Source organism: Carcharhinus amblyrhynchos, chromosome 2 (assembly GCF_965287045.1).
Source record: "Carcharhinus amblyrhynchos chromosome 2, sCarAmb.v2.hapA, whole genome shotgun sequence".
NCBI lineage: Eukaryota > Metazoa > Chordata > Chondrichthyes > Carcharhiniformes > Carcharhinidae > Carcharhinus > Carcharhinus amblyrhynchos.
In genome coordinates, this window is record NC_137325.1 from 56114736 (window position 1) to 56133724 (window position 18989).

Sequence of the window (18989 nt, forward strand, 5' to 3'; positions counted from 1 at the left end):
TAATTGTCCACCTGTTAGAGTATTTAGTGTAAATAGTGCTTTCTCCATCTGTTAGGCTTGGACCAGTCAACATGACTTTGAACTTATTTAACTCATCGTTAATTACTTCTCGACAGTAGAGTTTCTTTGTCTGCAAATAATCAAAGCCTACTTATGTACACATTTTTCATAACAGAGAAATTTTATTTTTACTCTGAATATACGTGAGCTGCATAGACTAAGCTTATTGCGTACACCAATTTTCAGACACAGTAAAACCAGGCACGGTGTCACAGTAGTTAGCACTGCTACCTCACTGCGCCAGGGACCCAGGTTCAATTCTGGCCTCAGGTCACTGTATGGAGTTTGCACTTTCTCCCCATGTCTGTGTGGGTTTCCTCCGGGTGCTTCGGTTTCCTTCCAGAGTCCAAAGATGTGCAGGTTAGGTTGATCAGTCATTCAGATTGACCTTAATTTCAGGGCAAATAGCAGGGCAAATGTGTGGGGTTACGGGAATAGGGCCTGGATGAGATGTGGTTGGTACAGATTTGATGGGCTGAATGGCCTCCTTTTGTACTATAGGGATTCTATGATTTCATGAATTATTCTGCAGTTTCTTTTTCTAAAAATTTTCACTGCTTGCATTGAAGCATAGAATTTATTGAGAGGAAGTAAAATGTAAAAATCTGGGGTCTGAAAATCTGTAACCCTTCTGCCTCAACACTGATAGGAGTGCCACATTTTGGCTGAATCACAGCTTTGATAAGGAGCTTCTGAGAGTCATTGTCAGGACACAACCTCCTCCACACCAAACAAGGATAATGCCAAGGGAGAAGGTGTAGCTCGACACCTGGATATCCCAGCTTTACAGTTTCCATATCCCTGAATGAGTGAAAGAACATTGAGTGGAATCAGGTGGAAGTGGGATCTGTCTTTGGGATATGACTTGGATCCTTTGAGATCTAATGAGTGCAAAGTTTTTCCTGCTGACCTTTTTACGTATGGTGCTGATGGTCTCCTGTCTATTAGGAGACAGGACTTTGGCATTCCACTTCCTCTCAGCAGACGTCAACAGCCACATTTTGCAGCTGCTCTGCTATAATGGTGCCTAAACCGCATCACCAGATTATAACCACCGAGTTTAAGATAATGAGGTGATCTTTCCAGGATCTTAACCTTTGATAGGATTATTATGCGATGTCACTCTTATTTCCATTGTGATAAAGTGCTGTGGATTTTTGAGCCTTTTGTTTTTATATAACTGAACGTTTTGGATGCCTGTGGATACAAAGATTTACATTCTCTAAATTGCCCTCTTGTTTCCACTTTTCACCATCACCGTTCTTGGCATTTCCACTGACCGCACCAGAGATATCCACTGATTAAATTTTGGGAAACTAAAGACACTGCCCCACCATTCATTCACACTCTAGCCGTGAATTCTATCCTTTTCCTTGGCAAGTGTCTGAAGCTGAAGCAGACTGCAACCTTGATATCATAATCGACTTGGAAGGAACTTCCAAATACAAACTTGCACAATCATTATGATCACCTATTTTCATCTCCAAACCATTCTTGCCTCAGCTCATTTTCTGCTAAAACCCTTACCATGCCTTTGTTATCTTTAGGCTTGATTTATTCTGATCCCTTTCTGGTCAGTGTCCAACATTTTACCCTCTGTAAAATTTGAGGTTATCCAAATCTCTGCTACCCGTGTTCTAAATAGCATCAAGTCCTATTCATCCATCACTCCCCTGCTTGAATCTACATTGGCTCCTAGTTAAATAATATCATTTTTATAATTCTCATGCTTGTTTTCAAATTCTTCTATGGCCTCATCCCTTCTTCCTTTGTAATCTTCTTGAGTCAGACAACCTCCTCATAGTATTGGCAATCCTCCAATTTAGGATTCTTGAGCATCCCAAATTTTAATCACACTATTGTCAATATTGAATTTGGCTGCTGTGGTCTGAATCTCTGAAATTCTCTTTTCTAAACCATCTGCTTCTCTACTACCCTTTCCTCCTTTAAAATGTCAAGCAATTATCACTTTCAATAAGAGAAAAATTACCTCCCCTTGACATTCAATGAATTCAATGGAGTCACTGAATTCCCAACATCAACATGCACTACCATTGACCAAAAAGTTAACTTGACCAGCCATATAACTACTGTGGCTATGAAAGCAGATGAGAAGCTGGGAATCCTTTGGTGTGTAATTCATCTCCTGAATCCTCAAATCCTCTCCTTCATAAACAAAGCACAAGTCAAGAGTATGATAGAATACTCTCCACTTGCCTGGATGAATGCAGCTCCACTAACACCCAAGAAGCACTCAACCTTCCGGCACAAAACATCCTGCTTGATTGACACACCATCAACCAACTTAAATATTAATTTATTCCCTCCACTAACAGCAGCAGCAGTGTGTACCATATACAAAATGCAATGCATTTTGGGAGTCAGTTTAGATCAGTTGGCTGGTAATTTTTCTCTTATTGAAAGTGGTAATTGCTTGACATTTTAAAGGAGGAAAGGGTAGTAGAGAGGCAGATGGTTTAGAAAAGAGTATTTCAGAGATTCAGACCACAGCAGCCAAATTCACTATTGACAATAGTGTGATTAAAATTTGGGATGCTCAAGAATCCCTGTTTGGGGATGCAGTGTGATGCCAACAGCACTGGTTCAATTCCTGTACCAGCTGAGGCTTTTTGTGAAGGGCTCACCTTCTCAACTTTACCCCTAGCCTGAGATGTGGTGATCCTCAGATTAAATCACCATGAGTCACCACCACCTGTGGTCGTCTGGGACTGTGATGACTTTACTTTTACTTTACTGTAACACAGCTACACGTCAAGACTGGCTGAGGAAGTTGTAGACAGACCTGCAAACAGTGAAAATGCTGAGTGCTCAACCAATAATTATTGCCAAATAATTTCCAAAAATAGCAAACCTTACAATTATTTGCATAAGCTTTGCTGTCCTGGCACCACTGTTTCTGGAGCCATCAAATTAAACCATCCTTTGAAAAGATTTGTTTCCCAAACTCCACTCTAATTTTATGGAGTGCACTATAAAATTATTGAATGAGGGTAACCAAAAAGATCCCATTGCCTTTGAACTAATTTAGAACACAATCTTTCTTATATTCCATCTTATTGCATTGGTTACTGTCCCAGAAAGGGAATTGCATTTATTGTTTAACCCTGAATGTTAGAATCATTAGTGCCGCTCAGTGCTTCCTTGTTCCTATGTTTGGTGCTGTTTATAGGTTTGGGTCTGCTTTTACATTGTTGTTGGAATTAAACTTCATAAATTCGTCAGAGGAAATTCTACGCAAAATGTCTGCTGCTCACTAACAAGTATAAAATCCCAATAGTGGAACCAGATGGGAAAAAACTTGATGTTGTTGGTCTTTTCCCTATTTATTTTTATTCTGTCCCACCTGTGCACCACTCGCACAACTCCCCAAGCAATCTTACAGTTGAAGGTAAAACAAATTTTGCTGCCCCTGAGTCTTTTATTCATCGTGTTTTTTGCAATCTATATTGGCTTGACTCTCTGATAATTGTAATCAATCTTATGCAATTAGTTGTTCTCCACTTCATTGGTTGTGATACATCACTGCAAAATATTTATTTTAAAATAAAGGAGTGCCTTAGTGCTATTCTCTCTTCTGGCTGGCTTTAAAAAACACCCCTGCTGTGTATGTATTTATGCTGTGATTTTCAAGAGGAATTGTTACTATTTTGTGGAGGTGGAAAGGAAGCCTGAATTATTATGGTTTGCATACAGTTCAGTTTTAGGGACTGGTGCCCATTAACATCATTACATAATGGGTTAGCAAGCTTAGCCAATGTTTTGTCATCTATGACAATCCCTCTTAAATCGTTAGACCATCTCATGTAAAATTGTAATATTGTGCCTGCTTTTTTTTCTTAATTATGTACACACCACCAAGATTGATATGGCAACCCTTCTAAGATCAACCTGCAATACCTTTCTGAAGACGTTGGAAGAATGCATGCAAATTGCAAATGCTACATTTAGGCCTGAACTGCTACAGCCTACACCTCCAGGTTCTCCACATGTGGCCGTCATAAAACCAAACAGAGTACGTTTGTTTTTAAGCAAGTAGTTTTTTTTAAACATTCTATTTGACTTCAGTATATAGGATGGAATCTCTTCAAGTGAACTGATGCTGCATGCTGTTTCTATACATTTACCTTAATTTGCTCAGGCAGGTTCAAATTGAAAGCAGAACACATGACAGGAGTAAATTATATTACAAGGATACCAAACAGATTATACTACAAGAGCATCCAATGTACTAAAGTTACATAGGATGTAATGCATTTATTTTGTTGATCTGTTTCTTTAATTAGCTACTTAAATGCTACTAGAAAGAAAATAGGCAAAGTGAATAGAGAGATTTTAAAAAAGCAGTGCAAAGAAAAAACTAGCAACACAGGAAGGTTTTCTGTCCCTAAATTAATATTCTCTGGTTCCTCAGTCCCTCAGGTAATCAGCCAATTAAAAGAGCTGTTTGAGATAGGAAATTCCAAAAATGCTCTCATTTTTGATGTTTGTTTTAAAATAAAGGCAACGTAATAATTGTGATGGACTTTAATCTTCAAGTAGTTGGACAAAGGTTGCCTGGAAGATGAGTTTGTAAAATGTTTTCATGAGTTTTTTGGAACTATATGTTGTGGACCGAACTAGGAATGAAGCTATTACAATGTTGTGCGTTGAGACAAAGTTTCTCAGTAATTTTGTGGTAAAAGATCCTCTGAGGGAGAAAGTGATCATAGAACAACTGAATTCCATATTATGTTTGAAAGTGACATAATCAAGCCCAAAACAAAAAGTTAGCAAAGCCAATTACTAGACTGAAAGGTATAATGGTAAATAAACAGTGGGAAACGTTTAAAGAAACAATTCTAAATGTTCAACAAAAATACATTTCATTAAAAGATAAAAGCCCAGTGAGAATGATCCATCCATGGTTTATTATGAAGTTGAGGATATTCATAGATTAAAAGAAGAGGTGGTACAGTGGTTAGCACGTCTGCCTCATACTGCCAGGGACCCAGGTTCAATTCCAGCCTTAGATCACTTTGTGGAATTTGCACATTCTCCCTGTGTGTCCATGTGTTTCCTCTGGGTGCTTTGGTTTCCTTCCACACTCCAAAGATATGCAAGTTAGGTGGATTGGCCATGCTAAATGTGTGGATTACGGGGTAGGTCTTGGTAAGGTGCTTTTTTTGGGAGTCTGCACTGTAGAGATTCTATTGTTGTGTAATGTTGCAAAGCATTGTAGTAAGCCTGAAGACTTGGAGTTTCAGAAACTAGCAAGCCATGACCAAAAAATCAATATTGCTGAAAATAAAATAGTCAGGAAAATGAAAAAAGCTTGTGATAGTTTTTACAAAAGGCAAGTAGCTAAAGCAAATGATGATCCCAAAAGCAGAAGAAATTATCATGGAATGAGGAAATAGTGGAGATGTTGAACAAAAATTTTTTGTCTGGCATCTCAAGGGAAGAGACAAGTTGCACACCAGAAATAGGAGCTAATAAGAGTGAGGAACTTTAGATAATTAATATCACCAGGAAAAGAAATTAGAGAAACTTAAGGGACCAGAAGCTGAAAATCCCAAGGACATGGTGTTCATCCTTGGTCCCTAAAAGAGATAGCTACTAAGATATTGAGTGCATTTTTTAAACAAATTTCCAAAATTCCCTTGATTCTGGAATATCCCTAGTGGGTTGGATGATAACAGTACTATCAAGACTGGAGGGAGAGAGAAATTAGGTAACTGTAGGTTAGTTTGCCTGATATCAGTCGTCAGGAAATGCTGCAATCTATTGTTTAGGGAGTCTTATGTGGCTTTCTAAGTGCTTGTTATGATCAAGGAAAGTCAACATGGTTTTGCAACAGGGTATTGAGTCTGACAAATTTGTTAGAATCCTTTTTGAGGATATAACTAGTAGGATATATAAAATAGAACCAGTAGATGTTGTTTTCTTGTATTTCCAAAAGGTATTCAATAAGATGCCACACAGGTTAATGTAATGCTTTTATGACCACTGATCTTTACGCCATTATAAAGCAAAATTGGCTTCTGTATGTTGCAAAGAAATAGTTTTTCATTTTGGCATATTGCCTTATAATACAAATGCTAATGTGCAAAGTGCCACATCTCCAATAAAGAGGCTTTGTACAGAGAAAGTTATTTCAACAACCAGCTGCATGGCAGCACAAAACGTGAATATTGCTGAAATGAGAGACATGTTACTGAAGTCTTCCCTCTTGTACTCATCAAGACAATTGCAAGAATGCCAAACTTCAGACAGTCTCAATTTGTACCACAGGAGAAGAAAGGTGCTGGTTGGTTGGCAAGTTGACTTTTGGCAGAGGGGTTACCATGGAGAAAGAGGTATGGGCTCTCCATACTTTTAGGTAATTCAAAAAAGACTTCAGGTTTGAAAGTAATCCTTCTGTTCACAGAGAACAAGTCCCTGCATACGAACATATGTTGCTTTTAGTAAACTTAAATGAGCCTTGTTACAAGCTCAAAATAACAAATTCCCCATGAAAGATAAAGTATCTCAAACATTTGAACAACAGGTTAAGCAAGCAGTTCTGTATTGCTTCTCTGCAATGGTGACACAAGTGTATTTTCCACTTATAGGATGCTGTCATGAATCCAAAAATACATTCTACCTCCCACACAATTGAACAACATTTGTGCATGAATTTCAGTGCTGGTGTGAAGCCAGGTATTAAGGTTGTATGTCCCAATAATTGGCTGATCAAATTAAACATCATGTTCCTCTGGCTGTTCATAATAGATGGAGTCCAGACTGTTCTCAATTAGTTCACACTTGCAAAACAAAATACAAAATGTATACTGTTGGTTGTGATTGAACAGCACTTGCTGAACAAGGTTGTACACGTCAATAGCTACACCAACAACTAATTTTAGATAATTGGTTGAGCTCATAATGTGCTCATTTACTCTTGCAAGAAGCAACACACTCATATGCAGGCACCTGTTGTCTGCAAACAAAATCTTCAAACCTTGCACCATTTTTGAATTTCACCAGAAGCATGGAAAGCTCCATAGCAAAGCTTTGGCTAATTGGTTGGCAAGTTGACTCCAATCAGCACCCCTTCTTTCCTGTGGTATAAATTGGTATAATTGTTTGAAATTTGGCGATCCTTGTATTTGTCCCGATAGAGCAAGGTGAACATCTTCAGCAGCATCTTTCTCTTTTCAATAACGTTTCAGCAAGCTAATGTTTTATTCAGGTCCTATTGGAATCAACTGGAATGAAAAAGTGATCAGCATCAACAGAAAGGAGCAGTGTTTAAACTACATTTGAGAAAATTATATATCTCTTTACATTAAAATGTGCTTGCAAAGATTGTTTTTTTAGGAGATGTACCATATTTGTATGCCAACTGTCATTATATATAACCTGAAATGTCAGCTTGCATATTTGCTATAATTTTCCCAGATTCATTTTGTAGTCTTGGCTAGTTGTCTGATTTCTGAGACAGTGCTAGATGTGCTACAATTGACTTCAGTGGCCTTGGTGTAAACTTAGTATCTCAACAAGGGGACAACTCCTTCCAGTTAGTAGGAGGGAAAATAAGTAGACCATCAAATTGGCATAACAACATATATGTTTGTAAATCTTGCTTGCCTCCTGTTACAGCTACTGGCTGGTCTCTCTCACAAGTCACTCTTCTTTGCCAAAGAACCAGTACTTTTATTAAATATAGCATATGTTGTTGTCAAGGTCTAATGTGCAACTCCTGTTCATTAAATTATCTGAATCTATTATTCCTTCATTTTCAACCTTCAGTGAGCTTTGATAAACACATCCCATTGTGCAGATGGTTGAAGGACATGTAGATGCCTAACAGCTCTGCCTGAAACTATGTGACAATTATTTTTTTTTAATAAGCCAAATCAAATAATTTTTAAAAACAATTTTCAAGAAGTAATGTTCGGCAAGATCGACCATAGTTGAAAAAGTGAACAATCTTAGCACAAACAGCCCACAATTGAAATTGTCACATTTTGTAGCTCATGTGATTCTACAAAAGATGGCCAGTGTGCACAATTTGAGAATCAATTTATCACTGTACAAGACACATTAAAACTTGGTTGAGGCCCAAATGATATTGAGTATGTATCAAAGAAACTCGGAATTGACACACTTAAGGTCAGGAAGATAGTTACTGTGAAACGCATCAGCAACATTTTATCATTTGTTGACAATGTGTTGGGCATGTTGCCATTTTATTGTAATTTGTGTTCTTATACCATTTTTGTAGATTAAACATCATTATCCATCCAGTTACAGTTCCACAAAAAGGTAAGAATTTATAAATGGCATGATTCCATGGGGTATGTGTTTCATGGATCAGCAGCACCTGACATACAATTTAAAATTTTTAAAAAATTGTTTTATTTTGAGCACTTTTGGTCTGTGTGAAATCAGGACTCTGACCTTCCGGTTGCTTGCCATTTTAACACACGATCCTGTTCCAATGCCCACATGTCTGTTCTTGGCTTGCTGCAGTGCTCCAGTGAAGCTCAACGCAAACTGGAGGAAAAGCATCTCATCTTCTGGCTATGCACTTTACAACCTTCCAGTCTCAACATCGAATTCAACAACTTCGGATGATTAGCTCTGCCTCACCACGACCCTCTTTGTTTTCATTCAATTTTATTTAATTTTTTACTGCTCTCTACCTTTTCGTTTCTTTACTGTCATTCTTCATTTTTCTTCCCCCCCCCCCCAACTCTTTCCCCCTACTTCACCCCCTCCCGTATTCCCCTTCTCTACGTTCTACCTCTGTCCCACCTTCCCCTCCCCCACCCCAACATCTTCATCTGTTACAGCTTCTCTACTGTTTAGCCATTCACACCCTTTAGTCTCTTTATGGACTGCCATTAACAGTCTTTTCCCCTGGCTTCTATGGCTATGACTCATATTTCATTCCCTCACCTGCAGTATAAATATCTCCCGCTTTCTATGCCTTTTAGCTTTGATAAAGGATCATCTGGACTCAGTGTCAGCTCTTTTCTCTCCTTACTGATGCTGCCAGACCTGCTGAGATTTTCCAGTGTTCGTTCTTTTGGTTTCAGATTCCAGCATCTGCAGTAATTTGCTTTTATCTGACGTACAATGTTGGACTCAGTGTCTTGGTTCAAACTTCAGCCAAATGTGACATTAAAATTTAGCAACCTATATTTGTTAACCTCAGAACCCCAAAGAGTGAATTACTTCAGCGACTGATAGCTCAGTAAATGTGGCAGGATTTCTATGTTAACAATGTTTCACAGCAATAAAATGAATGACCAATATGTTTCTTGTATGTTATTGGTTGATTGCTGCTATCAAACTATTTTGCTGCTATGTTAGGCTTAGAAGAAGTAGCATTTAGCACTGTGGACTTAAACCATGGATAAAATCGGTACAGTGTAGAAGGAAGCCATTTAGCCCATCGGCTCTGCACCCACTCTCCAAAAAAGCAATTACCCAGGCCCACATCCTTGCCTTATCTCTGTAACTCCAAACATTTCCATGGCCAATCAACCTAATCTTCACATCTTTGGACTGTGGGAGGAAACCCATGCAAACTCCACACAGTCACTCAAAGCTGGAATTGAATCCAGGTCCCTGGTGTTTGTGAGGCAGCAGTGCTAACCACTATGCTACTGTATTGCCCCCTTAAGGATGATGAATCTTTATATATAATATAAATAGATTTGATGTATGCAGCTTCTGAGTTTTGGTCAGCGAGTTGTTAACTTACGGATTCGAGGCAAAAACTAGTCTGTTCTTTTCTTTCTTCTACTATCAATAGCAGATGTTAACATTTTGGGAAATAAATGCTTTGCTTCACTTCATTTCTGAATTGCGTGATTCCCTGGAAATGGAAAGGAAAATTTTTTTTTTTATTAACAAAGCAGTTAAAAGTGCAGATTTATTTAAAAGTCACTTATAGTTTGAAAATGCACAGTCTGGAATTGCTGGCTTGTTGCATCACAGTAATGGTGAAATAATGGTGAATGCCATTTCTATCACTGTTGATGGCCTAGTAAATTATGTTGTTGGTGAGTGACACCTCCGTTACTGTAAAAGCATCATTTTCTTTGACTTCTGTGATGCTGTGCAAACAATTTAAAATAATTTAACATAATTTATATTTTGTTACATAAAACTTGTTTACAGCAGGAGTGAGTTGAATAATGTCCAGAATGGAACAACAACAGAACAAGCCAACTTCAAGACTCAGGAAAGGTCACAGTCAGAAGATGACAATCAGCATAAAGTAAATTCAAGAAGGGACAGCAAAGAAAATGCAGAAGGTATATTTTTAAACAAGAAAGAGAATAAGCAAAAAATAAGGATCAAGCTACCGGAACAGTATTGGAAAGCCTTTGGAATAGGAATACTTGGTTGTGGCCTTGATTGAAATGTTATATGATAACTGAAGATTCTAATGAATGGAGTACACAGTAACATATTTGCCTCTCAAAGATCGCTTGAGTAGAAGTGCACCACTGTAGAAACACTAGGTCAATAAATTTGTTTTATTTTTCATAACAAAAAAATGAGAATTTTATTCTTCCTGTTAGGGGCAGCACAATGGCACAGTGGTTAGCACTGCTCTCAGGACCTGGGTTCGATTCCAGTCTTGGGTCATTGTCTGTGTTGAGTTTGCCAACTCTCCCCATGTCAGCATGGGTTTCCTCCAGGTGCTCCAGTTTCTTCCAACACTCCAAAGATGTGCTGGTTAGGTGGCTTGGCCATGCTAAATTGCCCCTTGGTATCAGTGGGTTTAGTGGGATAAGTGCATGGGATTACAGGGATAGGGCCTGGGTGGGATTGTAGTCAGTTTAGGCCTGATGGGCCAAACGGCTTCTTTCTGCACTGTAGGGATTCTATGGATGCAATTTTTTTATTAGCAGATGGAAATTAAGAGCCGTTTAGATTCATGATATCTGAAGAACTAAATCAGGATTCCCTCATTAGCCCCTTGCAATTTTTCACCTATTAAAATGAGTGGGTGGATAATGAGCATAGAAGCACAAACCCTTGCTCCCCCGCACCCTGCACCCCCCCCTCCCCACCGCCAAACTGTCCTTTCATTGACTTATGAAATTATTGTAATGCTGCATTATGTTTTGCAACTTCCAGAAAAAGTTTCCAAACTTTATGAAAATTTCCCTTGTGCTATGGATTTACAATATGGAAGTTGTGATGGTTATAATTCTTGCAGAGATTTGATGCTACCTTGTAAAATTAAGTTTGATTTAGCATGTAGTTTGCACAAGACCCTTTTTTAAGCTGTTGGGAATCATTTTGCATGTGTTGCTTAAAGTCTGTTGCAGCATGAGAGGCTTTGTAAAGAAGTGGTTTTTATCATAAAGCCTACAGAAATAGTTAATTTTATACCAATATTCAAAGCTCAGTAAGCTTTCAAAAAGTAGCACAAATATTTCAAAGCAACCCAATGAAAGGAACACTGCACATCCCAAGTAATCTGTCCTTCTAAACAATTGAATTTTCTATTCTTTTCCCATTATCTTTTGTTCTTAATGAGTGAGATAGAAGAATAAAAGGACTGTGTTTCATGTCATCACAGTATGCAAATTCCTAAGCCGCGCATGGTGCAACTCAGCAGCAAGAACCCTTGCGGTACAGGCTGTGTATCTGTCATGACTGCTGGCCTTTGTTTTCTACAAATGAGCCGGGCTAAAGCTGAATTGAGGCAGCTGTAGTTCAGATTTCTTGTTAAGTAATCTCACCAGCCACCAAGAGGTTATAAAGTCCATTCCTTGGAATAGTAACGTTTCACATGCCAACAAAACTTGGTCTTATCAGGAATTCCACTGAACGTCCTCGTAAAGTATGTTAAAGATGGTACAGCGAACAAGTCAATGATCTTGGATTGCATTTATGTCAATTGCTATTTATGTGGGAAGTATCGGATGTTTACGTCAAAACCTTTTCCCAAAACATGTATATTGGCTACCTAATTCAATTTGAATCAGTGTCATTTATATGCCGATTAATCCAAATGAGTTTTCTTTTATGCCTGTAAAGTCTTGTCTAATTCTGTGTTTTTCTTTCCCCTTGTTATGTAAGCAGAGAGGATGGACAACTCTGAATTAGTAGATGCAGCTACCGAAAAGTGTGGCGTGAATATTGAACTTCAGCCTTCTGGAGCTGAAGATGAACCTGCTGAAGGCAGCAAGGAACTGGAGGGTACAAATACAACACTTCAAGCAGAAAAGGAAGAGATTCAGACATTCTTCAGTGCAATGGATCAAAGGTATGAACAGTTGATACAAGAATCTCCATGTGTTAAACAAGATGTGTTTCCTTCTGCGAAAATAGGATTTTGATCAGCTTGTCTTTCTGTAATCAATGTATTTGTATGTCCTTACACAAAGGTTGAACTTTGATTTATTTGTCCTATATCCAGTTTTCCTCTTTAATTGAGGAACAATTAAGTGGTTAATGATGATCTGGAACATGGTCAAACTTTGTTTCCAGAGCTTGAAATCCCCTGGGTGTGATAACAAGTTGAGTTGCAAATATTTTCCTTTCACATCTTCCATTCAGTGATCTCTGAAGTGCTAGAGTTTATATGGGGGGAAGAGAGAAGAGGTTCTTCAATCTTTCACAGTAATCTCCAATCATTTCAATGAAATTCCTAGAGAAACAGCAAAAATAGCCATTTAAACAGCTCCTGCAGCCGTTGCGAAAACCACCATGAAAATACAGTTGTGAACAAAAATTACAGCCACAAACTAAACATTAGAAAACAACTAAATATTTTTGCGTCAAAGTTAGCCTCTACCAATCAAACATTATCATCAGACTGCACGTTTCAGCTAATCGTTGTTCATTACTCATAGCAATCTCTGTAGTTGTACAGGTCAGCTAATTTAGGTTTCGGATTTATGGTACGTTTTGCTTTTTCTAATTCATTTGTACAAGTGATCCTTTTTAAACTGATAACCGGTCAGGTAGCATTAGTATCTTCTATTTAATTTGTTTTGATTTTACCAATTGTAGATGTTACTGGCCCAGAATTTGCTGCAGTGACGATATTGGCGCCATTCCAAGTTTTCCATGATAGCATAGCCACTTATTAGTCTTTATTTGCATTTCCCTTTGGAGGCAATGTCGCTGGAAGTTTTGTTTTCCTCACCTTAATATTTTCTTTGATACTTCCCAACAGTATACATGGAAGTCTGTTTTCATTTTCAGGTTTAATGATATTGAATTTGAAGAAGACAATGGTATTCCTACTCTGCCATTTCTGGAATCTTGTTATGCAATAGTTCCAGTATTAGGTAGGAAAATACACTTTCATTTTCTGCAATATTCTTATAGATTAACTTTAGGAAAGGATGTGTTCTGTTATGGAAATATTTGGGGAGAGTTGCAAACAATTTACATTATCTTTAATTTTGAATTTGTTTTCTCATTAAAAAATGCATTTTTATCTCGTAAGCAGATACCATAACTTAAATATAATTGTGCTAATTACATTTTGTTCATTCAACCTTTTTTAAATTATCTGCTTTCAGTAAAGTTTTTTTTGTCCCATACCACATTAAAATTTAGTCTCCTTACCAAGTCCCATGGAGTTATGAAAATGCGCAACTGATATTGGATTTCTCTCCTGCAAAATACTTGATTCGCTTAGTATTTTTGATTCAAGAGAAAATTATAATTCTAGAGTCCTACTTTGTACACATTGCATTTTGACATTAGATTTGTTTCAGAAATTAGTTGGATCTTTGAGGATTTCTTAAAATTAAGCCAATATTGGAATGGTAAACTGCAACTATTGCATGTACACAGTCAAATTCAGTTTTATAAATACTAAATTTGACAGCAAACTGTAAATAACTGTTAAAATTAATGTTTGATACTTGCAGCAGATCCATTGATTTCAAAGGAAGTGTTGTAGCAAGCCCTTTAAAACATTGCTATCAAAACTATTACATATTAAGGATTCGATGAATCAGTTGATGGGAATTTTAAAAAAACGCATTTATTAGATTTGACATTTTAAATCTGATGCCCAAATAAAAAGATGAGATCAGTAGTTAATGGAAGTAAGGGTATTGTGCCTGCTGATTGGAGAGCCTGTCAGAGCCTCACATTGCCTTTTATGTTGGGAAGAATTGCCAAATTAACTGGCTAGCCACAGCCACCCAGGATCAAGGATCCCGGGGGCAGACGTCTTACCTAATGAGAGCTGCCAGCCAGTCAGAGGCTGGAAGTATTACTGAATGGCAGCGCTACCAGTGAGGCCTAGGATTGTTGCTCGATGCGAGCCACCGATGGGTGATTGCAGGAGTTGGGTGGAGGAGAGGGGGGGACAGAGTTGGCAGCAAGAGCAGGGGATGGCTCACACCTTGATCTCTCCTTGCCAATGTAAGATCCCTCAATCAGGCACTGAATGCTTTCTAAATGCCCTCTGGGAACCCTCGTGCAACTTCACAAGGGGAGCCCTCTGTCAGCTGCTAGATTAATACCAGCAGCAGCAGGATGAGACACTGAAGTGTATCACCTTGGTATGGGAGGAAAAAGCCTGTGCTGGCTAGCTGAGAGACAACAGCAAAGTTACTGGTAGAGTGGCAATGTTAGGAGCATGAATGCTGTCGCCCTGAGAGGACAGCTAGTTTGTGATGCATGGAGTCACTGCCACTACCACATGGGCAGTACCTATCACCATTACTTGTAATCTGCTGAAGCACAGATTACTGGACTGATGACAGAACCTGTAAGCTGTGTTGAACATTGAGGTCATTTCCATAATGGCAGCAGTTTAGGCCTGCATGCTAGCAGCCATGGATCTCGTACCCTTGACCAGATCTTTCATTGAAGCACTAAGACATCTGGTGTCATCTACCTGTGCTGCAGTGGCAGCTGAGACAGCAGACACTCCATCATTGAGCAGTTGGACAATGCTTCCATGGAGTTGCTCCTCATTTCCAAGCTGAAAAGATGAGCTTCAAGCTCACTGTGAAGTCTGCTATTGGGCTGGAATGGGCCTCTCTGTGCTCAGTGTCAGTGACTGGAGGATGTCTGGTGGGCCTGCCAATAGACCAAGCAGCTTGATGCACATTCATAGCATCATAGAATCATTACAGTGCAGAAGGAGGCCATTCGTCCCATTGAGGCTGCACCGACCACAATCCCATGGTATCCCTATTCCTGTAATCCCATGTATTTATCCTGCTAGGTCCCTCTGATGCTAAGAAGCAATTTAGCATCGCAAATTAACCTTCTTTGGACTGTGGGAGGAAACCAGAGCACCCGGAGGCACCCCACACAGACACAGGGAGAACGTGCAAACTCCACACACAGTCACCCAAAGCCAGAATTGAATCTGGCACTATGAGGCAGCAGTGCTAACCAGTCTGTTGCATGGTCATCAGAGCTCACATTAGGCAACATTTTACCATCATCCTCAATAACAACATCAGTTGCCACTGGTCCCGATGATTTGTTGGACCATCTCTTGAGTGCTGAGGGGATGCATATAAGCTGGTTTTCCAGCCTCTCAGGGACCACCTCCTACAAGTAAGGGGGCAGATGCTAGTGACTGTGTGTTAGTGTGCTTGGGTGATGTGCTGCCATAGCTAAAATTGGAAAATGAATGCGTCAGAGTCTACACTTGTGAAAGGGTTACCCAAATTTCTTCCATTTACCTCAAGGAGGACTGTCAAGTTCCTTTACAAGTATGCACTGTGACTCAGCTGAGCTTTTGATAATTGCCAGTGCAAAGTGCTCTAGGGCACTCTCCCCTGTCGTCTTTAGGTCATGAACACAAACCATGCTGAAATTATTAAAAACAAGTCCGTGTGCTTGTCGTTTTTGATAGCACTGATGGATTTTTAAATCTGCAGTATAATTGTGCGACTTCAGAATGTATTGCTTTCTTAAAGGTGGTAACAAGAAATTCTGTCAATGGAATTACTTTCAATGCTCCATCTATTTTAATTTTGAAAGAAATAATTCCCTCAACCTGCCTAATTACTTTTAAAGGTTAAATGGGCTACTATAACAGTCTATGAATTGCAGAAAATTATTTCCTTACCTTTAGTTCCTATTCCAAATCAGTGTTTCAATTTCAGTATTGTATGCTAAACTTGTGTCATTTTTCCTCTCATAGATAAACTTGGCCCAACAGTCTTTGCTCCTGTTAAATTGGATTTTGTAGGTAATATTAAGGTAAGTGGGACATCATTTTGTTCCTCTGATACTCAGACTACTTGTAATAACACTGGATAGTTAGGTTTCACGTGCTTTTTTAAAAACTATTTAAGTTGATGATGGTTGCAAAAAAAGTATTCTACTTTCAGAAAATAAATCAGAAATACATCACTGATTCCATAAGGTTCACTACCCTTCAGAAGATAGTGCTGTACGAACTGGAAACTGATGAGGCTACAGTTAGAAATTCTGCTACAGAGGCACTCCTTTGGCTGAAGAGGTATGTATAATTTCCTGTCCTTCCTAAAAGTTTATTTTTTGATCAGTTCTCTCCTGCAGGCATTGACATATTGGGAACATAGCTGCACTCATGAAGCACTAGCACATTTCCTAGAGCTTATCCCACAGAAAGGGAGTAGCAGTCTAGTTAACTCAAATAAACGTAAGACACTGAAAATCCATGGAACGTATCTCACAAAGTTGACATTTTGGCCAGAATTCTCTGGTCTCGTTTGCCCTGCCACTGCTGCCAGTGAGGGTGGAGAGTTTGGCATTCAGCCAAATCTCCACTCACAGAAGATGGACTGGAGAATCCTAGCTGCAGACAAGGTCGGCAAACTCCAGCCTTTGTGACCAGAACAGCACATTTTTCTATTTAAATACCTGTTGGTGTTTCCTGAGAGCTGTATGTGTCACAGGACTGTGCTTCCGTTTCACAGTAAAAGTATCAGGACTGATGCTTAGCACAACAGTTAAAACCTGGCTAAACAAAGTACCCACAGTCCTGGCATGTCTACTTGTTAGTGTTGAGTGTTAAGACTAAAATGGAAGGAAAGGACATTAGTGGCATTGTCAGTTTAGTACAAAGGAATGGCTTATTGAGATTGCCACTTGTTTCAAACTTGGCTTGTATTGGAGTTATTAGGAGAGTGTAATCTTTTTAAGTGGGTCATGATGAATTTGGGGGATGGGGGGAGCTGTCACTGTTCTTTGGGATCAGGGCACCCTCTCAGGAAAGGAACCTGTCAGCATATTCAGACCTGACCCCTCTCAAGGCCAGTGTAAAGCTCGTCCCTGTCCAAAAAATTTCCAAGTGTCTGATTAGTGCTGACAGGGCCAATGGGAATGCATTGATTTTTCTACTGGTGGCAGCATATTGCTTTGGGGAATTGTGGGCAGAAGTTTTATGTAACAGACCCAATCACAGCACTGGGTGTGGAAGGCAGGGGGGGCAGCAGTAGGTGGGAAATAAATTTGCTTCAGCAGTGGGATTTGTTGTGACTGTCTAATCAAACCAAACCCACTTTCTGATTAGAGTATGGGCATGAGGGTGACCCACACCTGTAAATTGTAGAATCCCTTTTTAGAGTGACATTGGCAGGGGTTAGAACTACTCCACTGAGACTCTTTGTTAAGTATGCAGTAACCAGAAGGATGGATTTGCAACTTGGGAAGGCTGCCTCTGGGTTTTCTGGTGCTTTCCCAGAATTTATGCTATGGGTTGTCAGCAGGGTCAGGGAGAGAAGTCATGCTTCCAGGCCCCCTTATCCCTGCCCACTTTAACCAAACCTCTCACATCCTTCAGCTGCCTATATTTGGGAACCAGAGTCACAATGGGGTTGAATTGTTGCTTATAGGTTTAGCAAAAACTTCTTGGCTTTGTACTGTATGCCCCTATTTATAGAACCAAAAACTCAGGTTTCTGTATGGTGCACAACCGTGACTTTGTCAGACAATTACACATAACCCAATCTTATATATTATGCAACCAGTTCACTTCTTTGATCCTGGCCTGATGCAATGTTTGGACAGCAACTTTCAAAAGACTTGAACCTCCCAAGCACCTGAACCAATAATCCCTTTACAAATGAGAATATCTTGAGCTAACAGTGACATATTTTTGGAGTAGTATTTCTAAGATTAAAAATGGCAAAAGTTTCCAGTGAATTAGCATTTAACCAATTCACTGGCACTGGAAGCTGACCCTAGAACAGAGTGTGCCCATCATGTGCTTGCTAAAGCAACTGAAGAGAGGCAGCAATGCTGCCCAAGCCCAGGCTCCCAAAAGGTATAGGCTGATTAACAACCACCACCACCACCTTAGGTCCTGGCAGTGAGCACCCAGAGGAAAGCATTGGTCTCTTTGGACGAGAGGAAGAGGCCAGTCTTTCAAACCAAACAAGTGAAGAACTAGCAGAAAAAGTAAGGAGTGCAGTGCCTTGCAGCTGAATTCAGTGCCCCAAGAAGTGCAATAGCCTCATTAGGGAAGGAAAGGTGAGTGGGGTCCCATTTTCAGGCTCCAGCCCTCAAGCCTAACCCCTGAATTCCTCAGCAGCACACATTGTGGCTCCACTGATTCCTCTTAATCAAGGCATCTCATCATAGAATCATAGTAACTCTACAGTGCAGAAGGAGGCCATTCAGCCTGCACCGATCACAACCCCTCCCCCCTGCCTATCAAACATCTCTCCCCAAGAAAGAGAAAGAAAAAATAATTGCATTTTATATTGTACCTTCCACAATCAGCGGCCATCCCAAAGCTCTTCAAAGCTAATGGAGTACTTGAAGCATAGTCTCTGTTGTAATGTAGGAAATGCAACAGGCAAATTGTGCACAGCAAACTCCCACAAAACATAGGACATAATGACTTGATAATCTGTGATTCTGACTGAAGAATAAATATTGGTTAGGATACCAGGAATAACTGCCCGACTCTCTTTTGAAATAATGCATTGGAATAT

At 39.4% G+C, this 18989-nt stretch overlaps 1 protein-coding gene across 9 annotated transcripts in view; it reads left to right on the forward strand.

Moving 5' to 3' along the window:
- The window catches only part of plekha8 (pleckstrin homology domain containing, family A (phosphoinositide binding specific) member 8), a 55470-nt gene that overhangs the window by 25765 nt on the left and 10716 nt on the right, over window positions 1-18989 (forward strand). For 4 of the 9 annotated variants that reach the window (XM_080206165.1, XM_080206117.1, XM_080206173.1 and 1 more), the window contains 7 exons: window positions 3941-4093; window positions 8327-8367; window positions 10234-10370; window positions 12154-12340; window positions 13285-13370; window positions 16208-16266; window positions 16398-16528. In XM_080206165.1, coding sequence (XP_080062291.1) covers window positions 3941-4093; window positions 8327-8367; window positions 10234-10370; window positions 12154-12340; window positions 13285-13370; window positions 16208-16266; window positions 16398-16528 — 794 coding nt within the window. The remainder of the gene's footprint in view (window positions 1-3940; window positions 4094-8326; window positions 8368-10233; window positions 10371-12153; window positions 12341-13284; window positions 13371-16207; window positions 16267-16397; window positions 16529-18989) is intronic. The other 5 variants (XM_080206125.1, XM_080206133.1, XM_080206140.1 and 2 more) reach the window with 5 other exon arrangements.